The sequence below is a fragment of the Epinephelus fuscoguttatus genome, linkage group LG12, assembly GCF_011397635.1.
Source record: "Epinephelus fuscoguttatus linkage group LG12, E.fuscoguttatus.final_Chr_v1".
In the NCBI taxonomy this organism is placed as follows: domain Eukaryota; kingdom Metazoa; phylum Chordata; class Actinopteri; order Perciformes; family Serranidae; genus Epinephelus; species Epinephelus fuscoguttatus.
In genome coordinates, this window is record NC_064763.1 from 22818920 (window position 1) to 22833316 (window position 14397).

Sequence of the window (14397 nt, forward strand, 5' to 3'; positions counted from 1 at the left end):
CACTCCAACTGCTGTAGGCAGAATCTGAACTCATCGCTGAACATAACGTTTCTCCACATGTTCAGGTTCCAATGCACGTGTTGCCGACACCAGTGCAAACGGGCCTGACAGTGAAGGGGAGTTATGGCAGCTATATGAGACTGGAAATTGGCTGCGTGCAGTCTGTTCTGGATTGTCTAGGCAGAGAGCCGTCAGCCATTTCGTCCTGAAAACCTTTACTGCAAATCTGTAGAAGACTGCCAGTGCATATAAGTGCTGACAGGATGAGGAAATAGTCTTCTTGGGGTGTCGTCTTGGCCTTGAGGTTGCAGATGGTACTAGGGCTCACTCCAAATAACATCGCAACTTGGTTTTGCGGAACACCAGCTTGAAGTTGCCCTATCGCACAGACCCAATCCAGATCAGTTGAAGGTTGCATGCCGATTCTTGGAGCAGACACCAACTGACCACTGTAGCAGGGCCCAGAAGCTCAAAACAAGAGTCAACAGCAACAGCCAAAAAAAGCTGTTTGGCATTGGCAGAAAGATTTGGCAAATTTTTCATGGGCGCAACCCACTTACTCAGCTCTGCTGCTCATCCCACAAATGCATGTTCCTTACAAATGTGGCACCATTTAAAGGGGAAATAAACAGGTTTTCCAGCAGTATAAGATTTATTGCCAAGAAGCATTGTTACAACAATGAAACAATCTACCAAACACAAATTTCCTTACATTTTGCGCTTAGTAATATCTTAAAATGCACTTCATTAAATTGTTATTGATGCAGTATTTATAAACAATTTTCCATGCTCTCTCCCACTGTATAAGGCAGACTAAAGATATGTAATATTTTTTATTATATCTCCTGTCTAATGTTGTGTTCCTGGGAGCTCGCGCCGGCCCGCCCCTGACGGTGTGTCACGTCCTGACGCTTTTCCACGTCGCAGTTCCGTCTCACAGGCGAACTCGCTGCGTGTGTATGCGTGTCTCCAGCTAGGCCAGAGAGTGATGGCGGCGCCCGTCCTGAGAGTGTCCACCCCTCGGTGGGAAAGAATAGCCAGGCTTCTCGTCTGCCTGCTGGGCATACTGCTGTCTCTATATGCCTTCCACGTCGAGAGGGAAAAGGCCCGAGACTCCAGTTACAAGGCTATGTGCGACGTGAGCAGCTCCATCAGCTGTTCAAAAGTGTTCAGCTCAAGGTAATTTGAATTCAGCAAAGAGCGCTCAATGAAGCTGCTGTGCTGCTATTGTGGCGGTTCAAACTGTCAGATGCTCCCAAGCTAACTGCTAACTGTGACTGTCGGCCCGCTGCTAGCTGCCGGTTAGCTTAATAACCTGAGTGGGATAACTGTACTGTTAGCTCATCATTTAATAAGTACAGCATTAGCTATGTAGCTCGATGGAGCTAACCATTAGCTAACGCAACCCATTTGATACACTTCTTAGCCAGTTAGCTATCAACACTGAGCCGACAACAGTGTTAAATTCAATCAATCGATGACTTTCTGATAGCTATCGATCACACTGGGTGCGCTCTGTGTTGGAAAAGCTAACACATCTGTTAACACCAACTTTAAGCTAACAAAAGTTGGCGCTACCTTGTTGAGACTAACAGTATTGTTGTGTGTTGACGGATGAGTCCATTCATTCCGCCCACCAAAACTAGGATTTCTGGTAGTTAGCTGGGTGAATGTTGATCATTTTGGGTTAACTGTATAACCTACAAACCTGAGCCCTGCTGTGTTACAGACTCCTAAGTTATGCTACCCTGCACAGTGTCCTCTTTATATGACACATGAAGGTAACCTTTCAATGGGTTTTATGTTTTCAGCTGCTCCTTGAAATCAGATGTTACGCTGTCAATTGTATGGGCAAGACACTGATAACTCCACAGTGGCTGAACAGATATTTACCATTCAAGTTACATTTGAAACATTTATGTTCTTTCTTCCTTTTGCCATTTGAACTCCAAAATTTTGCCACTGTTTGTTTATATCAAGAGACACAGGAGCCTGGGAGCACAGGGGTGACCCCCAGTTAGCTATCAGTGGTTGTCAGCATTGTTAAATTAAATCAGCTGATAAGTTACTGAGTGGTCCTCTGTGTGCTCTCTGTTTATAAAATGGTAACGCATCTGTAACACCAACTTCAGCACAAAAGTTGACAATAGCTTGTTCAGACTCATGTTATGGTTGCATGTGTGTTGTTGCGGGATTACTCTATTCTAGAGCTGCAACGATTAGTCAGTTAATGAAATGTTGAATCAACAGGAAATTAATTGGAAACGTTTAAAGGTCTTGTGTGATTGGCTGAAATAGAATATGGCATTTATAATTACCTTATAATAAAAACCGTCATGTTTTCGTTACCGCAGTGAGTCGTTTGTATCTACATATAGAGCGGGTCCTCTTCTACAGAGTCTGCCATGATGACCTTTAAGTCACTTTTCAAGCAAAAAATGACCCCAAAAAATGTGTCCAGGTTCTCAAATGTGAGGATTTGCTGCTTTCCTTGGTCTTACATTATAGTAAATTTAATGTTTTTGGGTTTGAAAATGTTGGTTGGATAAAACAAAGCTTCTGATGATGTCACCGTAGGCTCTTGGATATTGCAACAGGCTTTTCTCACTGATTTCTAACAAACCGAAACGATGAATCGAGAAAATAGTCTACAAATTAATCGGTAACGTATAATCACTGGTGCAACTATTCTCAGACAAAAGTTGCCACATTAGCCACTAGGTTTGGCATCATTTACTTCATGCAATTCTGGTACTATTGGGACTGTTTTCATCAGGCACATTAAACATTGAAGTACAGTATGGCTGTTTTGGCCGTATTTATATATACGTATTTATATATTGGCTGTTTCCAATATTTTTAGACCAAAAGATTAATTGATTATTGGAGAAAATAATCCACAACAATCATTAGTTGCAGCCCCAGTCCACTCATTCCAGCAACCAAAATTATTTTTGGTGGTTAGCTTGCTCAGTGTTGACAATCTGGGGTAACTTTTTAACCTATCACTAGCACTCATGTTAGCTTTCATGCTGCTGTCATTAGCTGCCATGCAGATGTCACCAGGCAGCTATCAGTCAGTCCACGGGCTTTAACTCTACACCTTAGCTGCCTAAAGTGCAGTGCACAGAGCTGCTCCATAGGTCAGCAAAGGGGACTAAAGCTAAATTCCCACAGCTTCACAAAGAAAGCTGCAGAGTTTTACTGATGCCATGTGATCATCAGAAATATATCTGAGTTGGTTCACTCACAAGGACGAGTTTGCAAGCAATCAGTCATTGAGAATATCATCCATTCACAGTCTTACAATCATAGCGCTTGTATAAAAGCAATGCTGTGAAGTTCCCATACCAGCTTGACCTATTGAATCTCATCGAATGAGAGTCTTAGCAGGCCTTGGACTGATACAGCAGCATACACAGCATGGCTGGAATGTAACCTGTCTAGGACTTAATACATATTTGTAAGATGAGTGGGTGAATTCACTGTCTGAGTATTAGACATCGCCTTTGTCAACTAAAATGAGTTGTGAACCATCAGTGACTGAATGTCTTTATAAATGATAGTGAATGACTGAAGGAAAGTTATCATTTTCTACTTCAGCCAAACAAGCTCAGATTCCAGCAGTCTAATCATGTCTAACGCAATCAAGGGCTGTAAAGTAAAAACACTATATTTGGTGATGCATATCATTGTGTTTGTTATGTATCCTTATATGCCTCCTCAAATGCTTATCTTTTTGAGATAAAGCCTTGAAACACTAACCAGAAAGTCTTAAAATAATGGAAAGCATGGCCGCCTGCAGTGTGGGAAAACATTATTTATTATGCACAAGGTGAATAAGCTTCCACGAAGTGTAAATGAAATGAGATTGCTTAATTTATTGCACACTAATGGATGCATAGAAATATTTAAAATGGTCATGTACTTGCGCAGAGGTTTTAATACTGATATTATCCCCAACTCCTACTAGCATTATTCCCAAGTATTTTACAGCATGATGTTTAGAAGTCGACTGCGGCCTGGCTGAACACATTTTTGTGGTAAATGAGAAGAAATCAAACAAAGGTCTGAGTTATTAAACCAGCATCTTATCTCCATGTTCCTGCTGCATAGCCTCAAATGAGTCATGGAAAACTTTATTGAATTCACTCTAATGTTTACTGAAACATAATAAAAATATGATAAGGAATAATTAATGTATGAATATACCTGTGTAGTTGTACCACACTTTGAATCGTCAGCGAATGGATCAGTGTATATTGAGGGTCATATGACAGTAGCACCCAAGTAAACAAGATCACATTCTTTGAGATCATACAAGAAATTAAATGCATCCTTGAAATGTTTGTGGCAGAGCAGAAAGACAGTTTCCAACTCTGTGAAAAGGAGTAATATGTTCACTTAACATGTTGAACACTTGTACTGTTTTTGATTAAACAAAAAAGTGCACATTTTTGTTATCTTTTGCTGCACTGGTGTTTGGGGTTTTTCTTTTGAAGAAATCTCTTGGCACGTCAAAGTGATGTTGAAATTTGCCATAAATAGAAACAAACTAAAGACAAACCACTTCATAGCAGTTTTACTGGGGCACAAACTGAAATGAGGTTGAAGTTAGTGGTGAACAACAGGTGGGGGTGAAGGAATATTTCCGCCACACCAGCGTATGTGCCACAGAAATACAGATAAATTAAATGTCCCCCTTTTGAGACAGAGCTCTTAAAGTGACAGTTCATCGCAAAAATCAGAAGTACTCATTTTTCCTCGTGCCTGTAGTGCTATTTATTAATCAAGATCATTTTGGTGTGAGTTGCCGAGTGTTGGAGATATCAGCTGTAGAGATGTCTGCCTTCTCTCCAATATAATGGAACTAGATGTCACTCAGCTTGTGGTGCTCAAAGTGGCAAAAAATACATATGAAAAACTCAACAGCAGTGTCTCTTTCCAGAAATCATGACCCAGTTACTCAAGATAATCCACAGACCTTGTTGTGAGCAGTTTCATCTCAGGACCATTTTCTCTCTACCGAATTACACCCGCCAAGTAAGCGTGCATCTGCTGCTAGCTCACATAGCACCACTGACCTAGCTAATGTTTAGGGGTGGAAATCTACAGAGGCCACGCGATACAATATTTTAATGGTACTTTAGTCATGAAATATTATTGCAATTTTAATGTTTTGCTCTATACTGAGTATTGTGATAACATAAATACCAATATATTGCAATTTACTTACTTTATTTTAACTCTAAATTATGTCCCTAAAGGAAAACTATGTCAACACCTGTTTTATCTAATAAAATACGTTTTTTTTTCCCCCACTTCAGTCATTTGTATTGCAGCAAAATGTAACTAGTGAACTGAAAAAGCAAATGATTTTGTTGTTTTAGTTGGCTACCAAAAGTTTAATTTGTATTTGCCGTGTTAATCATTTATCTAATATTACTGCACAAAATATCGCAATACTATGCTATATTGATTTTTCCCCCACCCCCACTAACGTTACAGCTCAGCTGAGGAAGATGTTTACATCCTGCGCATGTCTCTTGTCCATGAGTAGATGCACACTTCCACCTGCACAGTGATTCGGTTGGCGGGTGTAGTTTGGTAGAAAGAAAATAGTTCAAGCATAAAACTGCTCACAACAAGGTCTGTGGATTATCTTGAATAAGCAGGTCATGATTGCTTGAAAACCAGTCAAACTTAATACAGGAGTTTCCTTTTACGGGCTCTCATGTCTTACATGCTCAGAAGAACTTGGTGGGACAACTCAGGCTTGATGACGTTTGTTTTCTCCTCCTAAAAGTCCAACTAAACTAATTCAGGATTTTCTAAGTGGTCATTTATTTGTGGTGGCCTGCCACTATATCAACATCTGCTGACACGTATTGATTTGTTATTTTTGGAGCTGGTTCATTAGCAGCGCTGTTGGAATATATACACCATTTGAATAGCCACTTCACCACTCTTTCGGAGCACAGAGCATACTCTGGGCACAGAAGGAGCCCCAAAAAGCCAGGCACAGTGAAAGTGAAATTTAACCTTCATTGCAAAGGGTGGGAAACACTGTAATTGATTATTTGATCGACAGAAAATTAAATCTAAACCATCGCTTTGGACAAAATGACATTTCAAAACGTTACCTCAGTCTCTGGGAAACTGTCATGGACATTTTTTAACCGTTTTGTGACATTTTGTGTACCAAAAAAAATGAGAAAATTGATTATTCGTTATAGCTCTAGTTCAACAAACACGAAAATAGTTTTCTGTAAGTTTTAATTTGCCCTCCCATCAACTAAAAAGCAAAGTTCACCCTGGAGGCACCTCAGGTTCCTGGAAGACAAACATTAGGAAGATCTGGGCCTGATTGCTGTGTACTGTTTATTTTTATATCCATTTATTTAGTCCGACTCTGGTTTCGATAGTCTTCAGCTGTGATTCAGTCTGTTTAGTCTGCCACTGGTTTCCTCTAACTTTGCTGATGTTTCCGTGTGGTTTAGGTGGGGTCGAGGATTTGGACTCCTGGGCTCAATTTTTGGAAATGACAGCACACTGAACCAACCCAACAGTGTCTACGGAATTGTCTTTTATGCCTTTCAGCTCCTTCTAGGTAAGCTGTCACTCTGTTCGGGGTCAGTGTCGCAGATTCAGGTGACAAATATCCCGAGCCATTGCACGAGCAGCAACTAGGGCTGACTCAACACTCTGCCTTCCTCTGACATTGCTGTATTTGCCAAAACTTGACTCACATGACACTGACATCATATTTCGTCGCCATGTCTAAATTTAATTCTACAGTTAAACAGGATGCTTGTACTTAAAGCTCAACTGACTCAACTGCAATCAGAATTTTGGGTTGTTTGGGCTTAATTTAAATTAATTTCCGCAGAGATTTAGTGTAGTAAAAGTTATAATAAGCAATAATGTTTCTACAGAGTCATTATTTTATGTTTATCACAGTGTAATCTGACACTGATAGTTCTCAGTAATCATATGTATTTTTCCTTATGTGTGACTTGTTTTAACTGGGTCACACTCACAGTCACATTCTCCTCCCCTCAGTATGTTGATGTCGCTGCTGACTCAGTCATGCTGGTTTGACATGTTTGCCTGCCGAGTGGCCTGTAGGCTCGCCTGGCCACCTGGCGCTGGCTCAGAACAAGAGGTCCTTTTAGCCACAGCAGTTACCACTCATTTCACTAACACAATAGCAGCCCAGTTTAGCCAAACTGCTACAGCGGGTCAAGATTTCCATATTAAACGCAAGATCACTCAGTTTAAGGAGTTTCATTATTCTCACAGCCTCGGACTGTTTAATATTTGTTAGCTAGGACGACACCAGAGTCTGCAGAGTCTGTGCAGCATGGGACTACTTGACTGTACACTTTAATGTTGCAAAGAAATTTTGTCTTTTCATGTTATATTTTCCTTTATTTTAATTTAGTGTTATGAAGACAGTAGGGGCAGGCTATATGGATAAAATCTTCTGTCACACTTCATGTCAAAATATAATATAAAATCCAATTGAGAAACTGTAAATTAATTCAATAACCAGAATAACCACCAATAATGTTCTATTTGTCTGGTATTGAATTTGCTGGATTATCTAAAAACCAGCTACTTTATTTATAGATTGAATCTCAATGTTTTTTTTGTTTTTTTTTTTTACAGTAACTTAGGGTTGAAAATCCCCACGTCACGCGCATAAAATCAAACGGCGCTGAGCAAACTTCAGAGCAAAATTCAGATTTCTTTATTTGTCATTTTTATGCTCCACATAAACACAAAATAGTGTTTCACACATGCCACCAATAAAAGCAAAAACAAAAAAAACAAAAACACAAAAATGAATAAATAAGAGCAATAATAAATAAGCTAAAGCTTTAAGGCTATAAGAGACTAATTAATATGAATAAAGTGCCAGTAGAAACAGTTCCATATTCAATTGTTTAACCACAACAAATCAATATCAGATTAAGTATTTGCAATATTTAGAATATTTTTGCCACTATACCTTGTTGTCAGACAGCCTTTTCCGACAGGGATTCTGAAGACGTTATAAGTAATTTTACTTCACAGAACATGTGAGTTTCTGGTCTACCACTGCCTCTATCGGGCAGTGTCTAAGGTAAAGAAAATATTCCATATATAGCGTACACTTAAACTGATATTGATTATTTTAGGTGGTTAAAACACGGTTTTTATGTGTGTTTATCAAGGACGCTAGCAGAGCAACACGATACATAAAATTAGCACAGCAGAAACATCAGTTAGTTCGGACCACCGTGTTTAACTATATATCTTTAAACGTTACAGTTACAGCTGAAAATGATAAAAGAAAAATAAGAGTGTTGTTTTTAGCTCAACGTGACAGTAATCCGGTCGACACAGTTTAAAGTTACAGGGACGGCGCAGGTCCTTAAAATGTCTTAAAGTTAATTTTTATAAATATTAGGCCTTTAAAGTAATTTAATAGTCTTAAATTTGAATCTGTGAAGTCTTCATTGCCACAGACATTTTAATATAATTTTATTTATACCTCTTTTAACTTCTTTTTGTCAAAAAAAAGTTGAGCTCTTCTGTGTGAAAGTTCACACTTCTAATGTTACACATCTTTAACCCTTTCACTGAACCTAATAGTGTCTTTTTACTTTCCACATGCACTTACCTGTTGACAAAATGTAAATTAATGTAACTCATTATAATAACCATATTCCTACATTAAACCTTCCTCTGCACAGGACCACATACAGTACTTACCTTTATACTAACCTTTATTAATACCTGCTATACTTGAATAAAAGAACATGATTTGTCCAAAAATCTGTCTCAAATTTGGCTAAAAATTATCTTTAATAGGTCTTAAAAAGCATAAAATGTAAGTGTCTGATAGCTGTAGACACATTTCTGTAAATGTGCCAGTTTGTGCGTTTCTGGGTCGGCGTAGTGACAGCTGCAGAAGACACATGAAACACATCAAAACACGTAAACAACACAAAAATACCTAACATCCATTTGAAAACCGTTGAGATAAAAAGTACAATCTGTTCATAATGCAGTTCTGCTCATTGATTTACGACGTTGCCCACACTGGTCTAATGCACCCAGAGGTATTAATAGTTACACGGCACACATGTTATGGAAAAATCTTTGACAGTTGACACATTTATTTCACCTCATGGTATATACTAGGATGTATATATCATCCTGGTTATTTCCCATGATAAAAGACTTCTCCTGTACTGCCACAACTGTCTAAATGTGTGGTAGTGATGGATGGTACCATCTGTGTGACACCCCCAGTAGTACTTCGATCTTTTACCTTAGTAAAAAGTTGTAATACTACAATGTAGGGCTGGGCGATATGGACAGAAGTTCATATCTATTTACAGTGTACTAGACACTTTGTCCTCGTTATAAACATCTTGTATATAAAACGTCTGTGTTGTTGCTGCATTTTATAAAAACAGATCTGTCACCTGCATCCAGGCACTGTCTCCATGTCACACAACAGACTACAACTACCAAGAAGAATGGCGACGCGCTATGGTCCACCTCACACACAAACTAGCAGCGCAGCGCTGGATGCACGCGTGCTGCATTAATTTCATTCATCTCACAGACTGATTTAGTGTAGCACGTGCAACATATAGACCGATGTCACACCGTAGACTAATGAACAGACAGATTAAACAGAGGAGCAGCTCTGTGTCTCTCTGAGTGTAGATGGAGAGATTCACAGTGGTGCGTGTCATGTAACGCAACTTGACCCTATATCAATATAAATGTTGTCGAAATTTATATCTTGCTTGAAAATATATATATCAATATATCATACATAGTCGTTATATCGCCCAGCTCTACTACAATGTAGAAAGCATTCAAAGTTCAATTGAGTACGAAAACTCAAGGTAAAAGAAGGCATAATGCAGAATGGTCCTATGTTTTAGATATTAATCAAAATTCTGTCACTGCTTTGCCTATTTCTCACCCCAAATGTTTCCAGAAACATATTTTAGTGTACTGTTTAGCTGTAAAACTGAGAACGTTTATGACCTGACCACCATGTTGGAAACAGTCAAGCGATGCGCTGAGTGATGGACCGAGCACTGCCCACCTGCCGGATACAATACCATTACATCTCAGGTCTAGAAAGCCAGATTGTTAGAGGACTAATGAAATATCACAAGCACAAACACTGATGAAACTTAGCGTCAGAGTTCTGACTGCACCTCATGTGACCACAGAATAATAAGCCCAGTCTGTTCAGTGTTTGAGCTGAAAGTCATCACGAGGAGGCTGGTCACATAAATAGAGAACTGTCTGAGGAAAGAGCAGACTCATCAGGTTACTTGTGTGTTCTAAGGTTGTGCCTTTTTTTCTCCTTAAGCTTTAGTTTGTGTTTCTTGCCGTAGGAATGACTGTCAGTGCAATGGCCGCCCTTATTCTCATGACGACATCCATCTTGTCGGTGGTGGGTTCGCTCTACCTGGGCTACATCCTCTACTTTGTCCTAAAGGACTTCTGCATCATCTGCATCACCACATATGCGCTGAACTTCATTCTCTTTATTCTCAACTACAAGCGACTGGTTTACTTGAACGAGGCCTGGAAGCAGCAGCTTCAGGCCAAGCAGGACTAAGCTGTCGAGAACGGCAAGAAAAACAAGATAAACAAACAAAAGAGAAAAAAAAGAAATGTGACCTCTGAACATTTTGACTTGCCACCAGGAGACCTTGCTTCCAAACAATGTTTATTCTGCTGTGTGTTCAAAAAAAAAATGAAGAAATTTAACTTAAATGTTGGGGCCTGACATCTCAATGTTGCAAACACGGAAGGATTTGTAAGTGAAAGGTGATTTTCTTTTAGTTTCTTTTTCCTTGTTTAACATTGTACTCACTTAAGGAAGGGGCTGTGTGTGAGTGAGTGTGTCGTGTGTGTGTCAACCCGAGCAAGCAGAGGTAGAAGGCCACAAAACAGACCGACGGAGGACAGCTCTCTTTTGAACAAAAAGGATCGCAGAATGGAAGAACACAGGACATTAAAGGGGTTTACTTGAAACGGTTAGAGAGGTCCTTTTACTGCACAGCGGATCTGCACTTAAAACTCAGAAACGAGTAAAGGGTCCCAAAAATTAAAAAAAAAAAAACACTCATTAGGTCATCGTACAGTTTGCAGATAAGGTTCAATGGCTGGGTGGGGGGGGGGGTGGGGGGGCAAAAGGATTAACATTTATACAGAGTAGTTTCTTTTCATGTTTACACTTTGTAGTACGTTTCTTTTATGAAGAGGACCACTAAAAATAAACACAGGACAATGTGAGATATTGTGTGTAGATCAGTCAGATTGTTTGTTTTGCAATTCTGTAAATAGCTGCTGAGCAATACTCCAGGCTAGATTGTGATTTTAGTGTCGACACAAATCTTTTAAGGACAAAATAACACCAACAAAACAGGAGAAAACATCAGTAAACGTGGAACAAAATGTGGTAAAGGTCACAGTTAGGTGGGTGAAGATGTGCTCGGGACATCTTCCGTCCTGCAATCCTGGTCAGGCATGCAGTTCAGAGTTGTGTTGTTGTAAGTGGTTATTGTTTCATCTGAAGCCACCGACACCAAGTCTTTTAAAACATGGGTTCTTTTCACAAAGTTTGCATAAAAGGCACCCTCACTCTTTTTTTTTGTTTGTTTTTGGTTATTGTGTGAAAAGCATTCCTGACCACCACACAAGTGGGATCCATAAAGACTTATGTGCCTAAAGGAGTGTTAAGGTGAATTATCTTTCTTTTTTTTTTCTTCTTCTTCTTTTTTTTGTTAATGTTTTGGGCGTGGGTGGGCGGGCGGGGAGTAATGTCATGTTAACACCGCTTGTTGTTTTATTGTCACAGGTCCGAGGCTTTATTTTTATGATCACAGTTTTGTAAATTAAGATACCAGTGAAGTGTTTTCTCCCTCATGAGGTAGCAAAGGCTGCTACACTGTGATTGTCTGCTGAAGTGGCCCGGTGGCAGAGGCATCTCCTCATCTCGCTCTTTTAAAATGCTCCTCTGGCTTTTGTTCACCGTCCAGCCTGTATACATTTGATGTCAATTGAACAGTAACGGTGATCTTGCCAAGCTGAGTTACAGTTCATTTGCAGGATGTGAACAAAACTTGGAAAATGTCATGCTTTATTTATGTTGACATGAGCAGCAGAGGCGTTACAAGGTGTAAGATTCTGTAAGAAAACAAAAATAGTTTGTCAAGCCATATGTGGAGTTTGTGGGATTATTGCAACGGCAGGAAAGATGTCCAGGTGATGGTTTTCTAAGGCGAACAGCTGCAGATGCTGAAGCTTTTCATGACGCGCTTGATCTAACATGGAAGGGTTTGTACAGAGGTAGATCACAGTATGGAAAAAGCAACCACAGCTTGTAGTGACTTTGCTGGAAATCCACAGTATTGTCAGTTTAGTGACAGAGTAGGGCCATTGTTTCTTTTCCATCCAGAATCCACTTATTAAAGGGTAACTACAGTATTTTCAACGTGGACTCTGTTTTCCCCGTGTGTGTGACCAAGTGACCAATGGAAACAGCAATTTTTAAATCGGTCCAGTTTTGGGCAACAGCGCTGCAGACGGCAGCTGCGAAACAGCTGCAGTGTAACCCACATCGCCAGTGTACATCCACTGAAAGTGCTTGTTTTACCAATGTCAGATTGTTATTCTAAGTGTCTGTTAACATTATGGAAAGGATCCCTACAGAGATAGACGTTTTTGTTTAACCAGAATAAGCCCCGAAAGCATTTTCACCAAACCCATCAGACATGCTAAAATGCTAAATGTTTTTATTTAAAGTGAGTCTAGTGAGTTTGGCAATGGCAATTTTGGAGATGTTTCTAGTCAAACAAAAAAAATCTTAAACAAAAAAAGTGTATCTCTGTTGGGATCCTTTCCTTAAATGTTGTCAGACACTTGAATGAAAAAAACTGGATCCTGTCAGTGGCAAAAACAAGCACTCATGGAAAGAATCCCAATCAGAAACAGCCCTGACATTGGCATCTCCAAACCCACCAGACTCCATTTAAAGAAATAGTTATTTTAGCATCTATAGAGCTAGCATATTTTCACATCTAACTGGGTGAATTAAGGGTTCATTTCAACCAAACCAGAGCTGATTGACTGTTGGAACGGGAAATATAAACCAAGACATTTTTGTGAGTTTTAATTTGTTTCTGTCAACTTTGAATGGATTTTTTTTTTGTTATCACAGAACAAAACTGACAACTGACTATTTATTTAAATGGAGTCTGGCGTGTTTGGCAACAGCAATTTCGGGGCTGTTTCTGGTTAAATAAAAAGGACCCTACGCTTTAACAAAAATGTAAATTCTCTTTAGAGATCCTTTCCATATGTTGTGAACAAAAGCCTGAGCCTGTCAGTGGCAAAAACAAGCACTTCTAGTGGACGTAAACTGATGGTTGGATCATACCCCAAGTAGTTACATTGCAGCTTGTTTTGTAGCTGCCGGCTGCAATGGTCTCGCTCAATACTGGACCAATTTAAAATACTGTTGTTCCCATCAGTCACTTTGACACAAAAACATGGGTAAATAGGGTCCAGGTTGAAAAAAACTTAAGTTACCCTTTAAAGCATCCAGATGCATGGTACACTATCTCCTGGCTTATGTATGTACGTATGTTGGCCATCGGACAATCTTACACACACTGTCAAAGATCCACAACAGTCTTGGTATAATAACTGTAACAATGTGATTCATGTGTGGTGTTGAACCAGCTTGTTAATAGTTTCCATCACTGCTAGTTTCCATGCCCTTTCACTTAAATAGAAGTTCTCCCTGACAGTTTTCTTTGTGGGGTGAGGGTTGGTAAAGTATTGATGATAGCAACTGCCAGGAAAGTAATCTAAGAAGTGACATCGTGCCTCCTGTGATAACATATGAAGTCACTGCTTGTCTATGAAAATGGAAATTTAGTTGTTGTTTTTTTTCCCCAGGATAATGTCAAAATGAAATTGTCTGTTCATTTGTGTTGTAACCAGTTTACTACTTATCATATAAAGGCTGTTTTACATTATTGTTACCCATTTTCCAAAGCATAATGTGCATTGTATATTTGATATTGTTTTTCCTACATACCAGGCTCACAATGGTTTCCATTCATATAAGATTTCATTGATACCAATCCCGTTATTGATTCTACTTATCGAGCTGGTTCTTTATGGATTCCCTTACTGATTCCTGATCAGTTTTCTGTGTGGAAAAGAGGCCTCTACAGGTTTTCAGCATCAACACAACTGCTTTATTGTAAATTTATAAACCAAAAATCTGCTTGGCCCTCCTGCATGGCGCTAATATTACTATCATAACAGGATTTTTACCCTTGGTAACGGATGTGCTCC

The 14397-nt window shown here is 39.4% G+C and overlaps 1 protein-coding gene across 1 annotated transcript; it reads left to right on the forward strand.

The window, feature by feature from the left end:
- Window positions 1-915: 915 nt before the first annotated feature.
- Window positions 916-11822, forward strand: vkorc1l1 (vitamin K epoxide reductase complex, subunit 1-like 1). Its single transcript, XM_049591450.1, has 3 exons — window positions 916-1179; window positions 6501-6610; window positions 10416-11822. Exons 1-3 carry the CDS (start codon window positions 989-991, stop codon window positions 10640-10642), a joined length of 528 nt encoding a protein of 175 aa, XP_049447407.1. The 5' UTR covers window positions 916-988; the 3' UTR covers window positions 10643-11822.
- Window positions 11823-14397: the final 2575 nt, after the last annotated feature.